At 33.7% G+C, this 21,470-nt stretch overlaps 4 protein-coding genes across 4 annotated transcripts; 1 reads left to right on the top strand and 3 right to left on the bottom strand.

Moving 5' to 3' along the window:
- Positions 1-1,046: 1,046 nt before the first annotated feature.
- LOC113098083 (rano class II histocompatibility antigen, A beta chain) lies at positions 1,047-2,912 on the bottom strand. Its single transcript, XM_026263068.1, has 5 exons — positions 2,702-2,912; positions 2,220-2,489; positions 1,848-2,129; positions 1,333-1,446; positions 1,047-1,206 (listed from the first exon to the last, which is right to left on the bottom strand). The coding sequence occupies exons 1-5, from the start codon at positions 2,757-2,759 to the stop codon at positions 1,136-1,138; spliced, it is 795 nt and encodes a 264-aa protein (XP_026118853.1). The 5' UTR covers positions 2,760-2,912; the 3' UTR covers positions 1,047-1,135.
- A 2,598-nt stretch (positions 2,913-5,510) lies between these two features.
- LOC113098081 (H-2 class II histocompatibility antigen, A-U alpha chain-like) lies at positions 5,511-8,425 on the bottom strand. Its single transcript, XM_026263066.1, has 4 exons — positions 8,315-8,425; positions 6,332-6,580; positions 5,969-6,250; positions 5,511-5,886 (listed from the first exon to the last, which is right to left on the bottom strand). Exons 1-4 carry the CDS (start codon positions 8,373-8,375, stop codon positions 5,774-5,776), a joined length of 705 nt encoding a protein of 234 aa, XP_026118851.1. The 5' UTR covers positions 8,376-8,425; the 3' UTR covers positions 5,511-5,773.
- An 8,584-nt stretch (positions 8,426-17,009) lies between these two features.
- On the top strand, positions 17,010-18,674 carry LOC113098079 (rano class II histocompatibility antigen, A beta chain-like). Its single transcript, XM_026263063.1, has 5 exons — positions 17,010-17,088; positions 17,304-17,567; positions 17,696-17,977; positions 18,065-18,178; positions 18,271-18,674. The coding sequence occupies exons 1-5, from the start codon at positions 17,031-17,033 to the stop codon at positions 18,333-18,335; spliced, it is 783 nt and encodes a 260-aa protein (XP_026118848.1). The 5' UTR covers positions 17,010-17,030; the 3' UTR covers positions 18,336-18,674.
- A 780-nt stretch (positions 18,675-19,454) lies between these two features.
- On the bottom strand, positions 19,455-21,027 carry LOC113098080 (H-2 class II histocompatibility antigen, A-U alpha chain-like). Its single transcript, XM_026263065.1, has 4 exons — positions 20,938-21,027; positions 20,353-20,616; positions 19,886-20,167; positions 19,455-19,808 (listed from the first exon to the last, which is right to left on the bottom strand). The coding sequence occupies exons 1-4, from the start codon at positions 20,999-21,001 to the stop codon at positions 19,687-19,689; spliced, it is 732 nt and encodes a 243-aa protein (XP_026118850.1). The 5' UTR covers positions 21,002-21,027; the 3' UTR covers positions 19,455-19,686.
- Positions 21,028-21,470: the final 443 nt, after the last annotated feature.

The raw sequence follows: 21,470 nt of genomic DNA, 5'->3' as shown, positions 1-21,470 counted from the left end.
TAAACCATAGTAATAACTGAATTGATTTTTGATGGTCTAACCTGTCAGCTCTTTCATCCCAGACAAAAAACATCATTAACCTTTTTTGTGATTTCATATATATTGTGATTTCATATTTACAAATATATTTATTTTCTTAAAGGTGTCATATGATGCAATTTTCATTTCTTTCGAGTTTAGAGTGTTACATTTCTTTCTCTTTAGAGTGTTACAAGCTCTATGTGCATAAAGAAATATTTGATTAATGTCACCCAAATGCTCATGCAAAGAAAGAAGTGGTGGTTTCAGTAACCGCAGTTAGTGTTAAAGCAGTCATGTCAGAGAGATGCTGTGTGTTTCTGAGAGAGGGGGTCACACAGCGGAGTCAGCTGTCTGTGGCGTGTGTACTGCAAACACATACAAGCTTTATCTGTCACACTGCTCTGTTCCCCTTTCGGGCTTGAAATTATGGTAAAACTAACCCACAATGCACTGGGGCAGCTGGCCAATCAGAGCAGACTGTGCTTGTCAGAAGGAGGAACTTTATAAAAAAAGATTGTGTTTAAGAGAGGCAGAGTATAGAGGACACACAATAATGTACAGTACTTGAAAAATCACGTGTTTTATTTAACATTAAAACATGTTATCATATTCTGTTACACCAAATACACAAAATAACGATCTTTAAAAAAGCATAATATGACCCCTTTAATAACTAAATATGATTTGTATAAGAAAAGATATGTACAGAGATCTGGAATTTATTCTGTTGAACTGACTGTTCTGTCTATCAGTCTTAATAACAACTCACTGTCAAATGCAATTTACATACAATTGTATAAAGTAGCCTACTGTAATTTACAGTATGCCAAATAAATAAAAAATAACATTGTCCTCATATCATTGATAAATCAAGGTTTTACAAATATTTATAATGTAACAAATATTTATATGTATAATGACTATGAAAATTTTAATTTATTAACTATAAATCAATTTATAGTTAATAAACTAAATTCAATCAATAAAACTTGCAGCTGAACAGTGTTGTTGTTTTTTTTGTTTTGTTTTTTTGGTAATCCTTTTGTCCTTGAAGATCTTATGGAGGGTGTCCGTCTTTCATATGCTGATGCACAGTGAATTACACAATGTTAATCTACTGCTCTTCAGCGTTTCTGATTGTCTGCAGAGGTTCAGAGCATTGACTTCCAGCTGATATGATGAGTGCTAGTAAATGAAAGATTATGAAAATGAGATAATGAGCGTTTTAGTTGAGAAAACATTAGACTTCTAATGCAATATTGCTTTAAAAAAAAAAAAAAAAGGACTGTATGTGAGTGTTTACACATTAACCTGTGTGTTTTCTTTTATAGTAGACCAGTCCTCCAGCTGCCATAATCACCCCCAACACCACCCCTGCAGCACCAGTTATGAGCTTATTCCTGTCAGACTCTGACAGCGATGAATCTGCAAAGTAAAATAAAATTGTGCAAAAATATTCCATGGTTTGTTATGCAATGCACTAAATTCTTCCACTAAGTCTAGAAGATGCCATGAGATAAAATTGCCATTTATAAACAACAGAACTTTCAGTACCAATAAGTAGTAATAATATGCTGGCCTGAACAAGATCCTCTGTGGTTGGATAAATTGTTTAGGCTATGCAACATACAAAATTTCTGTTTTAATCTTCTGAAACTAATAAGCAATATCTGCTGAAACTAATATCTTCTGTAGGAAGCTAAGTTTGTTTCCAGAGTATTTGGCTATTGTCACAGTAAAATAAAACAAATAAGGGAATAAGTATATAGTATAAACTATAGTTTGATTTCTGTGATCATATTTTGCAGTATCAGCTCTGTTCTTACCCAAGTCATAGATCATGGGTTTATGGGAGCTGGCGTGCTCCACCACACAGGAGACTTTCTCTCCAGGTTTAGGGTAGTATTCCAAGTGGGAGTGGACCTGGTAGTACCAGTCTCCATCAGCCAGCTCCTCAGTAGACGTCACATCAGTTGTCACCTCTTTATCATCTCTTAACCACGTCAGTTTGATGGGTTTAGGGTAGAAGTCATAGGCACTGCAGATCAGCATGGCTGGTTTGTTACCACTGGCTTGTCTTACTGATCGGATTGTGACTTCTGGTTTTACTGTTGACATGATGAGGATCATTTTTGTGTTGATTCATGCGTGTCCACATTGATTCATGCTTGTTTCAAAAAGTATTTCATGCATCTTACCTGTTTTTTCTACCTCAGGGAGGTATAGCTGCCCAAATCGCTTGCAGTCGGCAATAGCTTTTTCAGCCTCCATGTGTAGCCACTCAGGTTTTTTATTAAAGTCATCTGCCCATTTCATTGCATATTCAGTGTAAGCAACAACTTTATTCTCAGTACTGTTGAATCTCAGCAGTTCTTTTTTGTCATAATTGATTGAGTAGATAAACTCAACATTTTGTAGAGAACCAAGTTCACGGCAGAGAACCCGGATGAATCCATAATGTCCATGAACTAAGAAAAAAGCCAACAAACCATTCGAAAGTTCTATAATCATATATCTATTGATACATTATATTTAAGTAGAGATATTTCTACTTACAATTTCAAATTATTTTTAGTATAGCCTAATGATTTTTATAATAAATTTTTATTATACAGATATTTTTATTGAATTATGAACAGTAGAACTATTTCATTATTATTAAAAACATACAATTTCTTACCTGTTTCAAACATAATGGGCAACAACAAGGCCAGGCGTATCACACGATCATACTGCATTGTGCATTCAGTGTTGTTTTACTGGCATAGAGATGGAATGAGCTTGACTGCATTTACAGTAAATGCCAGTCCAGTTTGCTATCTCAATTCATCAAACTGGAAAATCAAGCTTCTGACAGACCCACAAAACAGCATGTGATTAAGTAACGTAGACTGGATCATTTTTCACAAGAGCTCAACTGAAAAAAAAAAAAAAAGCGGAAATGAAAGTTCAGTGGGGATTTGCTGGCAAATAGACATTGTTTATAAAGTCATTGTTCATTTATTTGACTCCAGTAGTTTTGTCATTTGGCTTTCTCCCACTGAGGACACACATGACATTTCATGACACTTTCCCACGCCAAAAGGTTCCAAGTTTCTAAAATGTGGAATGTTTCTGTTGTTGCCCCAATAGTTTATACCATTTGTTAATTTGTTTCCTTTCCTTTTTTTTTTTTTTTTTTTTTTTTTTGCTTATAGGGTAAAATGTTTTTTATTATTTTTATTTTTGTATTTGTTTTTAGAAAAATTACATTAGATGCGTTATCAACATTTTTATTCTTGAAAGGGGGGGTGAAATGCTATTTCATGCATACTGAGTTTTTTACACTGTTAAAGAGTTGGATTCCCATGCTAAACATGGACAAAGTTTCAAAAATTAAGTTGTACATTTGAAGGAGTATTTCTGTTCCAAAAATACTCCTTCCAGTTTGTCACAAGTTTCGGAACGTTTTTTTCGAGTATGGCTCTGTGTGACGTTAGATGGAGCGGAATTTCCTTATATGGGTGCTAAGGGCGCGTCTGCCGGAAGAGCGTGCGCTCCCGTATAGCAGAGCAGAGAGAGGCTGTGCACAGACAATCACTGATCAGAGCGAGAGCGTCGCGAAATGTCACAAAAGGAGTGTGTTTTTGGTTGCCAGGGCAAGACAACCCTGCACACATTACCAAAAGAGAAACAGCATTAAGGGACCAGTGGATGGAGTTTATTTTTACAGAGCATCAACGGAGTTGTGCAAGTGTTTGTGTTTGTTCCCTGCATTTCGAAGATGCTTGTTTTACAAACAAGGCCCAGGTTGACGCTGGATTTGCACATCGTTTATTTCTTAAGGATAATGCAATCCCAACGAAAAAGGGTCACGATCGTGTGTTGGAACCGCAGGCGGTGAGTAAAACTGCTTCAAATATCTCTGTGTTGTTAACTTAGCAATCATCGCGTAAGCACATCAAGTAAACAACATGCGATGTTGTTATCAAACTGCACGAGTAAAACTGCTTCAAATATCTCTGTGTTGTTAACTTAGCTATCAGTGTGTAAGCAGATCAAGTAAACAACATGCGATGTTGTTATCAAACTGCACTTTCCACATGTACAGCTTAAAAAATAAAAATAAAAAAAAAAGACGACAAAGTGGAACTTAGTCATTTTCCAAAACCGCTAAGCAAATATATACAGTTTCAGTACATACCACATAGAGAAGCCTTTGCTGATGCTGCTCTTGTTAAATTTCAGCCTCTGGATCTGTGTCACAGCTTCCAGACGCGCTCAACACAAAAGCCTACTGGCGCTCGTGATTCTTTAGCTCCGCCCACACGCCACGCCTCTAGGCGCTCGTGTTTTTCCGGGAAAAATCGGTACAGACTATCTTTCTCTTATGAATATAATAAAACTAAAGACTTTTTGGAGTTATGAAGGATGCAGTACTACTCTATAGGTACTCAAGATTAACAGGATATTGAGTGAAAACGAGCATTTCACCCCCCCTTTTGAAGTACATTCTGTTGATAAAAATGGACTCTCTGTAGTAGGCCTACCTGAAGAAAACATCAATGTATCAGAGTAGAATAATATTTTTCTTTAATATACTATTTGATAACAGTAAAATATGTCACATGTTATTGCATTTATATCGATTCATTTAGGTGAATATGCTCTGCATATGATATTATCTAATTATCTTAACCGGTTTAGGTTTTCTTTACCTCTAAAGGGGTCTGGCCCATCATGACAGGGCTAGTGAGCCAGCACTCTCATGCTCCTTTCAGGAGTTGAGTACAGAAGATGATACCTCGCTCCTGCCCCACAGCGTTTTCTCAGCCTGGGTAGTAAGGTTGGGTAGAAGGCAGTCCCAATGAACCCCAAAGTATCTACTTCTAACAAATTTGCATTGGTGTACTTTTATTATTTAGAAAGTGATCAAATAATCTGGGACCAATATTTTATATGTAGATTGTTTTTTTTTTTTTTTCTCAAGAGGTTTTAGCTCTCATCACCAATGCTGCTGCGTGAATCTGACGTATCACAACAGTACAGAGACCGGACGCCTGTTTCATAAAAGTTGCAAAGAAAAGTGAGGATTCAATCCCAAACATAGTTGAAATAATCCATTAATGACAATTTCAGTTCATGCAATCTCAGTAATTTGTGAACGTTTATTCTTAAGAAGCCCTCAATGTTGATCGTGGATCAAATCGATCCACCATGGAAATAGCGAATAAATTAGTGCTGTTTAATACATTTGAGACGTTGCATTTTCCTCAGTGCCTAACTGACATGTCTATCTAAAAATGTTAGAAAGTCATGAAATATATCCAATGTCATTTAAATATTTTTTTTACATTTCACTTTTATTTGAGAAAAATAAAATAATATTTTATTTATTTTATAGTAGGCTATAATCTAATGTCACAACTCCCTATCCATAGTTCCATAACTCTAAATATTAAACTTATATTTTCAATCAGGTAGTGCTGAAACATGTACTACAAAATAAGTGGAGTATCTAATGCATCTACTATATATACAAGTCACCACATTAAATGTAACAGTATAATACAGTATTATATCATGTCTTGTGAAGACTTACAGCTATTGTACATTATTTCAGGTGTAACACGTCACCTGCTGTGTATTACAATATAGTCCTGAAAACATAACTAAATTAACACTAAAATGTATTTGTTTGTAGCTTTTAGCACATATGCAGCTTCACATGAGAACTAAAACAAAAGAATCTACTATTGTCAGTGTTATCGTATCAGTTTCCTTTGGCAATAAAAAAGACTCCAGTGACGAGACCCAAGAGCCCAAGAGCCAGACCAACTCCACAGAATACGGATGGACCATTGCTGGGCTCCGTTATCTCTACATCTGCACACAAAGACAAGGATATTTGTGAAATCCATCATGTGTTTTAAAGGGGATTCAATGTGAAAAATGAATACAAACCCACCCCATGTTCTGGTTTGAGGTTGTTGAAGGGCTTTGTGCTCCACAGAACAGCTGTAAATGTCTCCTTCCTCTGGAATGAAACTCAGTCGAGAAAATACATTCAATGTCCCGTCTTTGTTGGGGTAATATCTGCTGAGAGTTGATTCGTCTGTCACATTCACATTGTTCTTGGTCCATGAGACTCTGACAGGTGGAGGGAAGAATCCAGTCACATGACAGATAAGGGTGTTCTTGGCATTCAACTGTGGATCACTTTTGGGATAAACTGAGTTCCAGGGGGGTTCTGGATAAGACAGAAACCACCAATCATAATAAGACATTTCAAACATTTCAATAAAACATTATTTATGTTTCTATCTCTTACCAATTGGTTCAGATGAATTGATGTACACATCTTTAAGCATATCAATGATGGTTCTACAAATAGATGTAGCTTTTTTAGCATCCTCATACAGTGATGGAAACTCAATCTGGGCAACAAAGTCAGGTAATGTAAAGATTTCTCTCTGTTCTTTGAAGTCAGTGTGAGCCACCTGTTCATCATCAATTTGGACGATGAAATCTTTTTGATCTGAGTCACCACATGCTTCAATCAGCCCATATTCATGGTAACCTAAAACACAGGTTTAAAAGTTAGATTAAAGGTTAAGGTTAGGTCAGTGGTCAAACTGTAAAAAAAATTCAGGGGGGATAGTGTGGAGCTAACACTACACATTGATTACTACATTTTTCAAATTTTTAAACACATTATTGTTTGCGACTAGGCTGGTTTAGGCCCATCATGAATAAATTAATATGACAATAAAACCGCCAGTCGGTGGCATCAAGTCACTGTTTTACTAAACGATTAATTGAATCATTTAAAACAAACGATTCATTCAAAACGGTTGATTCAATTAGAAATGAAGCAATCTTTATGATTGGACCGTTGAATTGAGATGGTCCTCACTGCAGAACACAAGATCCAGAGGATGTGGCTGGATCCAGATCCAACTCCTCCCACCTTACATATACCTAAACCTACCCGTCTCCACCCTCTGATCCCTAAACTATACCAATCTGCACCCTCTAGATGTGAATTCAACCACGCCTACTGGATCTTGTGTCCTGCAGTGAGGGGCTACTGATTGAATCACTTCAGTATTCTCTGCCCGTCCCTTTACTTGTAAATCATCATTTGCAGTGAATTGTAACATTTTATCTTAATGATAGTTTTACATAATAGGCTACACAACATAATTAACCTAAAGGGAATAGTAAGGGGGATGGTGGTTTTACAGTGGAAGATGTTTCTTGTCATTTATTTTTCAACAAGGGGATGCCTTCCCCACTCAGCTTGAGCCCTGGCATTGTGAATGTCTGATGTTTAGCAAATGTTTTAGATATACAATCACTCAAAGACAATAATCCCTTTTGCCACATTTGTATGATCATGTCGGGTTAACACAGTATATGCTACGTCATGCTGTGTATTGGGGTTTACCTTATGTTAATATACTATCTGACAGTTTTTTTTTTGTGACGACTTTTTTTAATAATTTATTGATACTTTGTGAGGTAGGTAGTTTGCTGTGAATATGTAGCAATATATTGTATTCATTTTGCATTCCTACTTTATTCTACAGACCAAAACAAAATTTGATAAGCCAACATAATTTGGCATAGCAGTGACAGTTAACGTAACTTGTCAGATACTACAAGCTGATGTGTCATAACTCCCAAATGATGGTGTATGGATGTCACTGACTGCCTGACAAGTGCTATTAAAGAGAAGTTTGAAGAGGATTTACATCTCGCTGGCCCGATTCTCTAACTGGAATGATTGCATATTTGTCCACCAGTAGAACTGTAAATTAACAAGGCTGACAGTTCAAGATTGCTGTTCCCCAACAATGAATATTATTAATTTAATCATTATTTCAAGATAATTCAGGATATGTAAATGTATATACTTTAATAGTTATTGATGGATTCATTAATTGGGAATTATAAACTTACCAACGCTTTGTCACATGAATGCAAGTGAAACACAATTATATAAGAAAAAGAAATAATAATATATATATATATATATATATATATATATATATATATATATATATATATATATATATATATATATATATATATATATATATATATATATATATATATAGGCTTACTTATGTTACAACTAGAACTGTTTTAGGACCGACATATTATATTGTTAAGATCAAGGTTTTTAAAACAAACATTTGCCTTGAAACAAAAAAGACAAGGTGTTACTTTTTACATTTAAGTTGGTTACAAGATTTGTTAAGCAAGGAATATATATGATAAAACAGTTTTATGGTTGAAGCCAACTTACTTTGGGCGTTACTGTAAAGCACACAGACACCGATGAGTGTAACTCTTAAGAATCCTTCCATTTCTGTAAATCAGTGAACAGCATTGGCTATCGAACAGCATGTTTTCATTAGAGATGGCACAGGGTTTTTTTCTTCACTTAAATCCTCCAATAGGTTGTGTTGTTGTTCTGTGACATAATAGTCTCTATGGAAAGTATGATCTGAGTGGAAGACAAGTGCTACATGCATTTAAGGAAGTACTTAGAATGTCTTTATCCTATTTGTAAGTTCCCTTTATGACCACTAGATGGTAGGTCTCCTGCTGGATAGTAACATCTTTTTATTTTTTTATTTTTCTATTGCTCAATAACATAAGAACATTGTCAAGGAATTACAAAAAGATACATATGATAAAACAAAACTAGGATTATGCAGTAAATAAATAATAATAATAAAAAAATTAAAAAAATAAATAAGGATGACAAGACAAAGAGACGCAAGAATACATGTATTACCACAATTGATACAATAACATAAAAACATTAATATACAGGAAAGCTTTTAAATACATGTGTTTTCTTTAAACATTTCTTCATAATATTTTATAAATCTTAGGGATTTTTTGTTGTTTATATAACTAAGAGATTTAAGAAGTGGTATTAATTCATTTTTTAAATGGGGATAGGATGGAATATTATTAGCAAACTTTTGTTTATGAATAAAGAATTAGCCATATAAAAGAAAGAAATTAACAATACTCTAGGGGTCTATTTTTATCATTACTATAATAAAACATAATGTCTTTTAAACTGAAAGAATAAGTAAAATTGGCAGAATCAAAAATATACTGTATGAGCCGAGATCGGACCAAAATTGCTTGGATATAGGGCAATCATAAAACAAATTTTATCTACTTGTTTGTATTTTTTATTCTTTTATTATGTGTTTTATGTTCTGTCGCTGTCATTCTGTTGTACTGCGGAGCTTCTGTCACGAAAACAAATTCCTCGTATGTGTAAACATACCTGGCAATAAAGCTAATTCTGATTCTTCTGATTCTGAATGTGAAAATGTTTGTTCTGATTGCTTACAAAAAGCACATGAACTGTCAATGTCCAGATATTTAGAAATGTTAAAGTTTACAGGATATATTTTATGTAAGTTTACGTATTTTATGTTCTTTAGCTTTATTGGAAATACAGCATTTTCCAGGTAAAAGCCAGGCCCTTTTCGAGTCTATATCTTCTACAAAAGATCCCCAATAGCACTTTCCTCTTGGCGAAATCTTTTTCTTGAATTGAAAGATTTGGCGTACATGTCTTTTGGCACATTTTCTGTCTAAAAAATCAATTCCATCCAAGAACACAGCAGATTGTATTGTAATCGTTTTCCTTGGATTATATAGGGCATGGCTTTTAAAAAGATGAATTAACCCAGGTGAGATTACCGACAGTAAAATCATGAACTAGAGTGGTGGGACTATGACGTCACTTTGCAGGCAAACCCTAGAAACGTTTTTTTTTTTTTTTTTTTTTTTTTTTTTGAGTTTGGACCCCTAAAATAAGGCCTGTGGTTAACGCAAGCTCAAAATAGCCTGATTTTACATTTAATTCTACAACATTAATGTTGTTGTTGTTTTTTGTTGGTGTTGTTTTTACTGTTACGTTTCTTGAAAAAGATATTTGCAAACAAGTTGTTAAATGGGACTACAGGAGTTGTAGGAGATGTTAAACGTCATCACGCTGAACAGTGGATCAATTTATAGTATTTTCCGATTTTAGTGTAATTAGTACAATTAATTGTAGAATAACCAGTCAATAGTTTCCCACATTTTATAATGGCTTTTTTTTTTTTTTTTGCTTTGACCCGAAATTTACACACAAGTCTATGTTTTTTTTAAGTCGCCATGAAAAAAAAAAAAATTAATAACAAATAATTTGCAGTTCCAAATTATTATAAAAAAGTTTTTTTTTCTCTCTTTTTTTCTTTTTAGTTGTGTGTATGTGTGTGTGTGTGTGTTAAATAAATGTTATTAATATAATTTTTTTATTGTAAAGTGCACTAAATGCACTGAAAAAAATATTTTGTTGGAAATAAGCATATATATATATATATATATATATATATATATATATATATATATATATATATATATATATACACACATACACAGACTTGGAACAGAATTGGAAATCTTCAAATTATTGTTGTTTTGTTTAGGGTTGGGGTTAGGTATGACTCTTCTATTCAACCCATTTGGAGATATAGTCCCTCCCAGTTGGATCTGGCTCCAGCAAGTAGGTTAAGAAAGTGTGAATATATTTGTGTTTGGTTTGTTTGTTGACCACAAGATGGCTATAACCGTAAGCAACATAAAATATAACGGATTGTCCCTCATTGCATTTAACCACATTTAAATCATTGCATTAAAATCATTTGTAATAATAAAAACATTACGATTACAGATTCATGATGTGTTACCAAAAGTATGGCTGAATGACATCTGTGTGTTAAAGCAAAGAGCAAACATAATTATTCTTTACTATAATGTGTGCATAATCTGTTTTTTGATGCCAGCTGGATTCCAGAGATAGAGTGTTTTCTTCTTTTTCTTCTTCTGAAAGAAATATGGCTTTTGCCCAAGTTCTGGACAAGTTTGTGACAAGGGGATGATTGCCAGAGATAAATGGTTAAACTATGTGTATAGCTTCGCAAAAATGCAATCTTTCAAAACAAATACACATAATAACACAATTATTTTGCCATATCAGTCACAGTTCCGATTGCCAACAATGAACAAATGCTAAGTGCATGCTTTTTCTTATGAGTCGAAATCATTTGTTTTCTGACTGATTTTCCTGATTTTTACCACAGATGAGGATCTGGAAAAATCTGACTTAGGTCCTCTGCTCTGTCTATAGTTACCAGTGTGCAGGTGTTGATGTGTGTGGCTGTTCTCATAAATGCACTTATTACATGGAGGAAGACATGCTGCTGGTAAATGTTCTGTGGAAAGTTTTCATTTTTAATATATTTAGAGAAAAGGAATAAAGCAGGCCTTAGCAAAACTTCCACGGTGAAGTAAATGATTATGCAGTTCATTGGGGTTGTGAGATGCTTTCCGTGTCTGTGACACATGTCACATTTGTAATCCTAATTCTTAATTGTAAATCACTAAATTCTTGAATATTTTGCCAAACCAAATTTCATTTTGATTAATTCACTTAAATTTTAAATGAACTTAAATTAATTTTAAAGTATATTTCTGTTGCTTCACCAGTCAAACACTTAAATATCAGATAAACAGATCTTTTGTGCCATTCTACATAACATTTACCAGAAGCTCGTCTCTTCATCCATTTATTGAGTGCAGTTATGATGAGAACAGCCACACACATGAACAACAGCACACTGAAAACTACAGACAGACTGAAAGATCCTCGGTCATATTCATCCACATCTGAAATGGGGTTTAAGTGATAAAAAAAAAAAAAATCAGTAAGCTATAGTCAGATAAATTTAATTTGGTTTTTCCTAATATGAATTTCATTTCCAAAGAGGCATTTTACTTATTTGTTAGTTTTTCTTTACCAAATGTAATGTCCAATTAGTTGTCCAGATTGCTTCATTGTGCAGTTGTATTTATGTCCTTCACGTACTGTAGCTCTTCTTCACTGATCACCAAACTCTTCCTCATCTGGTAAGTTCTGTCTCCGTTGGGCAGAATCTCTCCTCCTGTGATCTGAGCATCATCCACATGCTGACCATCTCTGAACAGGGTCAGGTTAATGTGGCGGGGGTAAAAACCAGTGGCCAGACAGCTGATCTGAAGCCTGTGAGAATCTGTGAGCCTCTTCCTCATGAGTCAGACTCATGAGGAACAGTTGATAAACTGCTGGCTTCACTGCATCAGTCATTCATTTATCAAAATCATGTTTCATACAGTATTCAGAGGCACATTCTCTGTCAGCACAACTGTCTGTCATATTTTTTGATCATGCATTTTTCCTAATTTTACCAGTGAATTAGGTTAATCCTCTCACCTTTTCTCATCACATTGTTCTTTTCTATATTCAGGTACCTCCGCAAGGTCTTAATGCAAATAGGATGATAAAACTTTTGATGCATGAACTTTGAATGAAGCCATTTTCTTTCATTTGTCAATAAGGTTTAAAATTGTTAACTTAGTGACAACCACAACAAACAAACACTGTAAAAAAATAAAATAATAATAATAATAATAATTACATTAGAACCTGCTTTTCTAATCACAATGTATTTAATCGTTTTCTCACCCAGAGATTGAGGTCGCCGTGATTTTGCCAAGTAAGACGTTCCTGGAACAACATGAATGTCCAAAAATATAGAATTAACCCAATCCCTACCCCTTAACCTACCCCTATCCATAATTTATTCCTAAAATCTGTGGGAAATGATAGCTGATTAATAAGGGTGTAGATTAGAATCACTTAACCCTTATCATGCCTAAAACAGATATTTCCTGAAAAGTGAAATCTCTATTCTGATTGGTTGATTGGAATGTTGCATGTTGTAATTGGTGAAATCACGCTCACCAGAGACTGATATGACGCAAGTTAACTACTTAACCACCAGAGGTCACTGTCACCTGCATTTTGATGGTGTCTCTACTCATTTAGAATGAATTCTATATTTGCTGAAAGGTTAAAATCAGGATTAGAATCTATTGTTGATGAGGTGCAGTAAGGTTTTATAAAAGGAAGACATATTTACAATAATATTAGACTTGTATTAGATCTTTTAGATTATAATGAAATTATCAATAAAAATGGTTTTATTCTTTTTTTTTTCTTTTTTTTAATTTTTTTTATAAGACCTTATCGAACATAACTTTATTTTTTTGGTTTTGAGGACAAATTTCAAAAAGTAATCAGAACCCTAACAAGATTATTAGCTCTGTAAAATTGCATAGATTTGAATCAAAAGGGGGATTCGACAGGGTTGTTCTATACTTGTTTTGTTGGTTGCACAAATTATGGCCATTCATATTAAAAAAGATACTTTTCGTGGTATCAAAATAGAAGAAAAATAAATTAAATGCACACAATTATCAGATGACACTACCCTTTCCTTAATAGACTATACTGAAGTTGAAAACGCAATTAAATGCCTGCAATTATTTTCATATGTATCTGGTCTTTCCCTGAATATTAATAAATGTGAGCTTATGGCTCTATAGGTTCCTGTAACTTTCCAGCAATATGCGATATTCCAGAAGTTGTGAAATATCTGGGTATTAAGATATCTAAAAATAAGGAAGTCGGGAATGAGTTAAACTCACCTATTATTCAATCATTTGAAAAGAAACAGAATTCTTCAAGTTTTAGATATAACCCCCTCATTAATTAAAATGATAGATACCAAACTTTTTTAATTTATTTGGAAGAACAAATCACACTATATTAAAAAAGAAAATATTTGCACATCAAAAATTGATGGAGGATTGAATGTTTTAGATTTAAAGACATCTAACACAAAATTTAAACTAAAATGGTTCCAAAATTATTTAAAAAATAAGAAAGTAAATGGTATACAGTAACTTTATATTTCAAAAAGTAGGTAGTATTGAGTTCATATTGAAATGTGATTATGATATTAATAAAATAGCCATTACACTTGCAAATTTCCACAAGCAAGCATTTATTTCATGGACTCTTATGTATAGTCATAATGCCAAATAAATATTTTTTGAAGATTGGTTTGAAAAGGGAATTATTTGGGTTAAACAGCTGATCAAAAAAGATGGTGTTTTATAAAATTATACTGAATATGTTCACATTCATAACTTTTTAGTCGATCCAATTCAATACTGTTTTGTTTTACAGGCAATTCCCAAGGAAATTTTGAGGCTATTAGAAGGAAGTAATAATTATTCTTTACAAACAATTGAAGAATTTACTTATTGTATTATGTTGCGGGGCAAGGATTTCACAAGTTTTGGATGTGATAATATATATATTTTTTATGCTCCCTTCTTCAATCTAAAAGTATACTTGCTGTTATCACTCTCTGGAATTCTCTATTTAAAAAATATCTTGATCGGAGAAAAATTTGGATGACAACTCATATACTGCATCACAAATAAAGTGAAAGAAGTTACAAAATTTTTTATTGGGTTTACCCACTTGTGGTACAGCGTTTCAAAGTGAATATGGAAGATATTTGTGTTTTTTTGTCAAATTTCCCCTGACACTATTATTATTATTATGGTAATCATTTATTTAAGGAGTGTCCCGTGAACCAAATGTTTTGGAAAGAACTCAGTATTTACTAACAAAGAAAGACTATGCCTGTTAACCTTGAAGAACATGATGAAATGCTAAAATGTTTTTAATTTGATGGAGATAGAAGTGTTCTGTTTATATTTGATTTAATTATTATAATTGCCCGTTACTTTATTCATAAAGTCAAATGAAATGAAAAAAGCCACATTTTGAAGAATTTAAAATAGATATTAAGTAAATTTAGAGACAATATCCAAAAGCAAAAATTTGAAAGCAATAAAAAAACTATACAGTTGTTTAATAGATACAAATTCATGTAAAGTGCCTTTCTCTCTCTCTCTCTCTCTCTCTCTCTCTCTCTCTCTCTCTCTCTCTTTGTACTACCCCTGACATGTATGGTTATATGTACTCTTGTTTGTAAACTATACTCTGTTATTTTTAATATTCAATAAAATAAAAAAATAATAATAAAAAAATAAATAAAAACTCATTAAGACTGAAGTCTGTTTCTATCACAGTGAACTGGATTTGGGGCTGTTAGTTACACACATAGGTCTATATATGAAGAAAACTGTATTTACAAATATGTAAAAAAAAAAAAATTGTATTACACTGTATTACACTAGTAGTATAGTAATCTAGTATAGATATATATATATTGTGATAGTGACTATTTTGTTGAATCTGTTTATTTTGAAACCTGACTTGTGCATACTGTGAATAATAGTTTGTCTTGAAGTAGTGTATATCAGTGTATCCACACCAAAAGATGGAACAACATCACATAAACAACATTAATCAATAAAGTTTTATAACAACCATTTGCAAAGCAGAGACGACAACTACTGAAAGTTGAGTAGTAATAACATCTTTACTTGATCTAAATCTAAGTTTATGAAAGGGTCTAGTTTATACACTGAAACCTGAAGTCACGGTATTTTTGATATATTTTGCAATGCAAATGTGTACATGACAACAGAACTAACAAGTACTAGTGTATCAGTACAATTATATCCATTTTTTTCCCTTTGGCAATAAAAACTGCTCCAGTGGCCAAAGCCAGCAGCCCAAGAACTTTTGCATACAGTACACTATAAAAAATATCTACTTGGTTCTACTTAAAATCATAAGTTAAGCAGCTGCCTTCTGTGAGTCAACATTACTATACAATTATTGTTGCTATGCGGGTTCAAAATAAAGTGAACTCAGTAATGAGCATTCTGTTAACTTATCCCCATAAGTGGGTTCAAATTAGTAATTTCAATTAAGTAATGTCTTTGAATTAGGGTATCAAGTTAAGATGATCTAAAAGAATGTCTTGTTTTAATTTAATTATAAAAACAGACAAATTTGAGTACAAACTTTTTTTTTTTTTTATTATTAAAACCAATGTTAAGCCAATACAAGCTGTACATGAACACTTCAATCATTTCAACCTTGCAATCAATACTTTTTTTGGTACCAAACTTCAGTTGGGTACAGGTCACATAATGAGGCTAAGATAAATAGAAGGGTTGTGCACAATCATGAGGAAGACTGCTGATCTGACAGTTGTCCAGCAGACAATCATTGACACCCTTCACAAGGAGGGTAAGCCCCAAACATTCATTGCCAAAGAAACTTGTTCATGCCAACCTGACTCGTCCTGTCTGACGGAAAAATGAGGCACCGCCGACTGAAGTTTGATTGCTTGCTGGTGTGTAAACTTGTTCGTCTCGATTCCTGGCTTCATCGGTAGTTGTGATCCATTGAAGTAACTTATGAACCTAAATTGGAAGATTGAAAACTCAAACAATTGAGTTAAAATTTCAAAACACATTTTTTAAATGTCTGATTAAATGACATATATAAGTTATCATAACTTTTTCATCAGATCATTTTTTACAGTCTACAGTAAATGGAGATATGATGGTTAGTTGATATTAAGACAGAACTTATAGGAAGTTATAGGCTACAAAGCATTTGTAAGTTCAACAAAATAAATTCCTGAAATCTGTCATGCAAACAGAATTCATTTCACATTGTTTTCTCTCTCTAAAAGAAGAAGAAGAAGCAGCACAATGGTGCAGTTAGACCATATGACTGATATGATTGTGTTTTGATTATTCATTCCTCTGGTATGTCCTTTTGAAGTTGAAGTAGCTTAAAGGGTACAAAACATACAAAGTTTCACCTAATCTCTTGTTAATCTTGAGTACCTACAGAGTAGTAGTACATCCTTCATATCTCCAAAAACTCTTTAGTTTTATCATACACTGTTCATATTTGACTGAATTAATGCATGTAGGTTCAATGTATGATTTACAGTAAATTATTTACATCATTTATTGAAACAGGAGGACCACGATGTGTATTTGATCTACAGCAGTTTTTGCAATGCAAATGATATGTCAGTGTATCATCGTGGGTGGGATTATCATATGCAGGCATGCTGTGTTTCTGTACACAGGCATATTTATTCACAAAATGCAAAATGAAGTACAATCGTGTAGTACATCTCGCAATGTTTTTTTCCGCTTTGTTTGAAAAAGGTAAGAGAAGTTTTATATGTCCAAAATACCTGTGTGTTGAAGTGGATTAATCTAAAAAACAAAATGCTTACAAATTCAAATCTTGAATAGCAATTTCATCCCTTTCAGTACTTTTCTCAGCATCTAGTGTGAAAGATCACACTTCTAATTAACAATTTGTTTTTATTCAGATTTGAAAAATAAAAAATGTTTGTCTCTTTTTTTTTCTGTTTCAGCACATGGATATTTTGGATATGTTCAAACTCTGTGTCGAGTAAGCTCCATAGAAAAAACTGAGTTTATCTACTCAGTCACCTACAACAAGATTGAATATGTTAGATTTAACAGTACTGAGGATAAGGCTGTTGGTTACACTGCATTTGGAGAGAAATGGGCTGAAGAATACAATAAAAACAAGATTTTACTAGCACAGGCAGAATTTGGCATTAAAAACTGCAAAGAAGCTGCACAGATCATTGTCCCTTATGCAGGGATGACAGGTGGAAAATTAATTTATTTCTTGTGTAATTCTTAATATCGAAGTCTTGTGATATTATTATTCTTTTCAGACCCATTTTGGCTTGATATGAATAAAAATCATGTCTAACTCTTTCTTTCACTTGTATAGTTAAACCAGAAGTCATTATCCGGTCAGCCAGGGAAGCTAAAGGGGAGGAGAAAGCTGTTCTGGTGTGCAGTGCCTATGACTTCTATCCCAAACCCATCAAACTGACGTGGTTAAGAGATGATACAGAGGTGACGGCTGATGTGACGTCTACTGAGGAGCTGGCTGATGGAGACTGGTACTATCAGATCCACTCCCATCTGGAATACTTCCCTACACCTGGAGAGAAAGTCTCCTGTGTGGTGGAGCACGCCAGCTCCAACAGACCCATGATCTATGACTGGGGTGAGATCAGTTATGATGAATTTAAGGTGTTAACCATCAGTTTATTGCTTCACTGGACATATTTAAGATTTTTCGTTCATTGTACAGATCCTCCTCTGTCAGAGTCTGAAAGGCCTAAGATCATTCTTGGGGCTGTGGGGCTGCTGATGGGGGTTTTTATGGCAGCTGGAGGACAGATCTACTATAAAAGAAAACAAACAGGTTGGTATTCATAGCACAGAATGAAGACAGCCTTTGGTGGTGTAATAAAATCTCTGTAGATGTTGGAAATGTTGTTTTGTTTCTCTCTACAGGCTTTTACAGACTTCCAGCCTGCTTAATTCCACTTCAGACACCGAACGACACTGAACAGCAGTAGGTGTAACATCTGAGTGTGCAACATCCCTTCATGGGAACCATGTGTAACAATAATCAGACATCAGGTCCCTATATGTCTCATTGCCTGATTGTCCAAATCTGATTTAATATGTCTCTTCAGTTTGTCTATTTAAGAATAAAAGCTATTCTATGCTTTATATAGTCACAGTTACATTTCTTATGGTTTTTGGGCTTCTGTATTACAATTTTCATTTCAAGTGTTGTTTTTTTCTCCTTAATAGTATGGAGCCCTTAAACGTTTGCATACATGCAACAAAAACTTTAGTGCAAGCATCCATAAAGAACTTCAATGAGAAACGTTTGGTTGCAAAAAAAAAAAAAAAAAATGGCTTTTTTAAATTATTTTTTAAAAGTATTTCCCTCTTAAAATCTGTAATATATATATATATATATATATATATATATATATATATATATATATATATATATATATATATATATATATATATATATATATATATATATATTCAGCTACATGCAGCTATGATGTAGTAAGTTTATATTAAAATATTTCATTTATATTAACAATTCCAGGTGTGGGTTTTTCTTGTCTAATCAATTTTGTTTTCAAAGACAATTATATAATTATGCATGGACTCTACAAGCAGGGTCTAACTGCTTACTGTATGCTACTAGCCAAACCTTGATCCCTGTTATGTAAATATACTATAAATCGATCCATTTTTTTTTTCTGGAGCAGGGATTCCCTTTACTGTGGATCATAACTGAAGCCAACACAAACATATTAGTGCTGTATTATATGCTAGTAGTAATCCAATATAAATATATTAACTCTTCGTTTTGTATATGTGTGAAAGTGAAAGTGACCCATACTCAGAATTTGTGCTCTGCCTTTAACCCATCCAAAGTGCACACACACACTGTGAACACACACCCAGAGCAGTGGGCAGCCATTTATGCTGCGGCGCCCAGGGAGCAGTTGCGGGTTCGATGCCTTGCTCAAGGGCACCTAAGTCGTGGTATTGAAGGTGGAGAGAGAACTGTCTGGAATAGACATGGAATGTCCCAGAAGACACATGAGAACATGTGTCTTCTGGGAGGCCACGACAGGCCATGTGTCTTCTGGGAGCAAATTAATAACATTAAAGAATAAAATAAAATAAAATAACAACTGCTTAAACTATATAACATCATTTTATTTATTTATTTTTTACTTCATTTAAATTTCCAGTTTATTATGCAGGTCTGGCCTGGAAGATTATGCATTGAAACATGTGGAACATTCAGTATTTTAACAGATATTACAATGAAAATTTACATGGCATAAGTATGACAAAAGAACTAATAAGTGTTTCTGTTAGTGTGTAAAATTATATCCATTTGTTTCCTTCGGCAATAAAAAAGACCCCAGTGATGAAACACAGCAGACCAAAAGCCAGACCAGCTCCACAGAACACTGATGGACCAATACTGGGCTCCGTTATCTCTACATCTGCACACAAAGACATGGATATTTGTGAATCAAGTGTTTTTAAAAGGAACTGTCAATACTGTCAATATGAAACCCACCCCATGTTCTGGTTTGAGGTTGTTGAAGGGCTTTGTGCTCCACAGAACAGCTGTAAATGTCTCCTTCCTCCGGAATGAAACTCAATCGAGAAAATACATGAAAGTTTTTATCTTTGTTGGGGTAATATCTGCTGAGAGTTGATTCATCTGTCACATTCACATTGTTCTTGGTCCATGAGACTCTGACAGGTGGAGGGAAGAATCCAGATACCAGACAAATAAGGGTGTTTTTGACATTTAATTTGACATCGTTCCTGGAGTAAACTGAGGTCCAGGGGGGGTCTGAAAAATGTTATCACTGCATGTTTGTTTTTCAATAACCGTCTTTATACTTCTCTGCATTTGTGATGTATACCAAAAATAATTACAATTTATTTTAAAACATTCTTATTAAAATGACATAATTAAAAGTTTAATCAAATGTGTTTTACATTATTACTGTGTGGAGTAAAAAAAAAATGTCTTACCAATAGATTCAGCTTCATGAACAGAGAGCATCTTAGAAGAAGCATCTTTGCACAAAGGTGTTAATCCAACATCAGTGGGGTTAATATATTCCGTGACTAGTGATTCAATACCAGGAATACTATATGCAATATCAGGTACTAAGATAATTAGTTTCTCCTCTTCTAAGTCCATGTATGCAGCCAATTCAGTATCATAAGTGAAGAGAATTTCATTACTTCCAGGTGATCCAGTGCAAAATTCAGTCAGGCCAAATTCAATATAACCTAAATATTCCAGACAGTGTAGAAGATTTGTCACATTTCATCTAAAAGTTTTTAATTAACAAATTATTTCATTTAAATGAATATTTAAATTAAATCTATATGATCATTTCTCCAATGCACAGTGAAAAAAATAAAATTATTTCAGTCTTATACTAAATAGAATAAACCAACAACTCATGTTTTAACATGAAAGTATTACAATATCATGGAATCTCCATGAACAGGAAGATTATCAATGCTATTCACACTACACATATCGAAAACATTAAACATTATATTAAACCATTATTAATTTAAAATTGCAGAAAAGGATTTACTTACTTTGGCCCTCAGTCAATAGTAAATAGGCAATGAAAAACATTATTCCACAAAATGTTTCAGCCATGTTTGTTCACAGGAGTGAGTTCAACCATAGAGTGGCTGGATGCTTTCACCTACACACTTTATTATTCAGTGTGGTACTGTGGTCAGTCATGAACTGGATATTCTGGTTTGACATGAATGGCAGATTGTACCATCACCCATGATCTATAACTGGAGTAAGAACTGAATTTAAAGTGTTAATGATCGGTTTATTGCTTCACTGGCCATTTAACAGATAATTTTCTAGCCCAGTCTGTGGTCTAAGACCATTCTTGGGTCTTTGTGGCAATTATCTGTTACAAGTGTCGTAAATACTTTCGCTGTACAAATAGACAGTAAAAGAAAAGCTGTACAAAGGTCAAGGTTAGATGGCATACATCAATAGCGTATTTTTTCTCACACTTTTCCCCTCGCAATTTATTTTACTCACGAGTCTGAGTTTTCATCAAAGTTTTAAGACTGGTGTTTCAGCTGTTAACCACCAGAGGTCA

This window comes from Carassius auratus, unplaced genomic scaffold, assembly GCF_003368295.1.
Source record: "Carassius auratus strain Wakin unplaced genomic scaffold, ASM336829v1 scaf_tig00216413, whole genome shotgun sequence".
Taxonomy (NCBI): domain Eukaryota; kingdom Metazoa; phylum Chordata; class Actinopteri; order Cypriniformes; family Cyprinidae; genus Carassius; species Carassius auratus.
This window is presented reverse-complemented; position numbering and strand designations above follow the sequence as displayed.

What these genes read in the sequence shown, in the direction of transcription:
- LOC113098079 (XM_026263063.1), top strand. Translation starts at nt 17,031, where the DNA reads ATGAAGTACAATCGTGTAGTACATCTCGCAATGTTTTTTTCCGCTTTG. An exon ending in TTCCGCTTTGTTTGAAAAAG is followed by an intron (nt 17,089 to 17,303) that starts GTAAGAGAAGTT and finishes TTTCTGTTTCAG; the next exon opens with CACATGGATATTTTGGATAT. An exon ending in ACCCATGATCTATGACTGGG is followed by an intron (nt 17,978 to 18,064) that starts GTGAGATCAGTT and finishes TTCATTGTACAG; the next exon opens with ATCCTCCTCTGTCAGAGTCT.
- LOC113098081 (XM_026263066.1), bottom strand. Translation starts at nt 8,375, where the DNA reads ATGGAAGGATTCTTAAGAGTTACACTCATCGGTGTCTGTGTGCTTTAC. An exon ending in CAATTCATCTGAACCAATTG is followed by an intron (nt 6,251 to 6,331) that starts GTAAGAGATAGA and finishes TGTCTTATCCAG; the next exon opens with AACCCCCCTGGAACTCAGTT. An exon ending in ACCTCAAACCAGAACATGGG is followed by an intron (nt 5,887 to 5,968) that starts GTGGGTTTGTAT and finishes CTTTGTGTGCAG; the next exon opens with ATGTAGAGATAACGGAGCCC.
- LOC113098080 (XM_026263065.1), bottom strand. Translation starts at nt 21,001, where the DNA reads ATGGCTGAAACATTTTGTGGAATAATGTTTTTCATTGCCTATTTACTA. An exon ending in ACTATTGACTGAGGGCCAAA is followed by an intron (nt 20,617 to 20,937) that starts GTAAGTAAATCC and finishes TGGAATATTTAG; the next exon opens with GTTATATTGAATTTGGCCTG. An exon ending in TCATGAAGCTGAATCTATTG is followed by an intron (nt 20,168 to 20,352) that starts GTAAGACATTTT and finishes AACATTTTTCAG; the next exon opens with ACCCCCCCTGGACCTCAGTT.
- LOC113098083 (XM_026263068.1), bottom strand. Translation starts at nt 2,759, where the DNA reads ATGCAGTATGATCGTGTGATACGCCTGGCCTTGTTGTTGCCCATTATG. An exon ending in CCCTGAGGTAGAAAAAACAG is followed by an intron (nt 2,130 to 2,219) that starts GTAAGATGCATG and finishes TCATGTCAACAG; the next exon opens with TAAAACCAGAAGTCACAATC. An exon ending in ACCCATGATCTATGACTTGG is followed by an intron (nt 1,447 to 1,847) that starts GTAAGAACAGAG and finishes TTTACTTTGCAG; the next exon opens with ATTCATCGCTGTCAGAGTCT.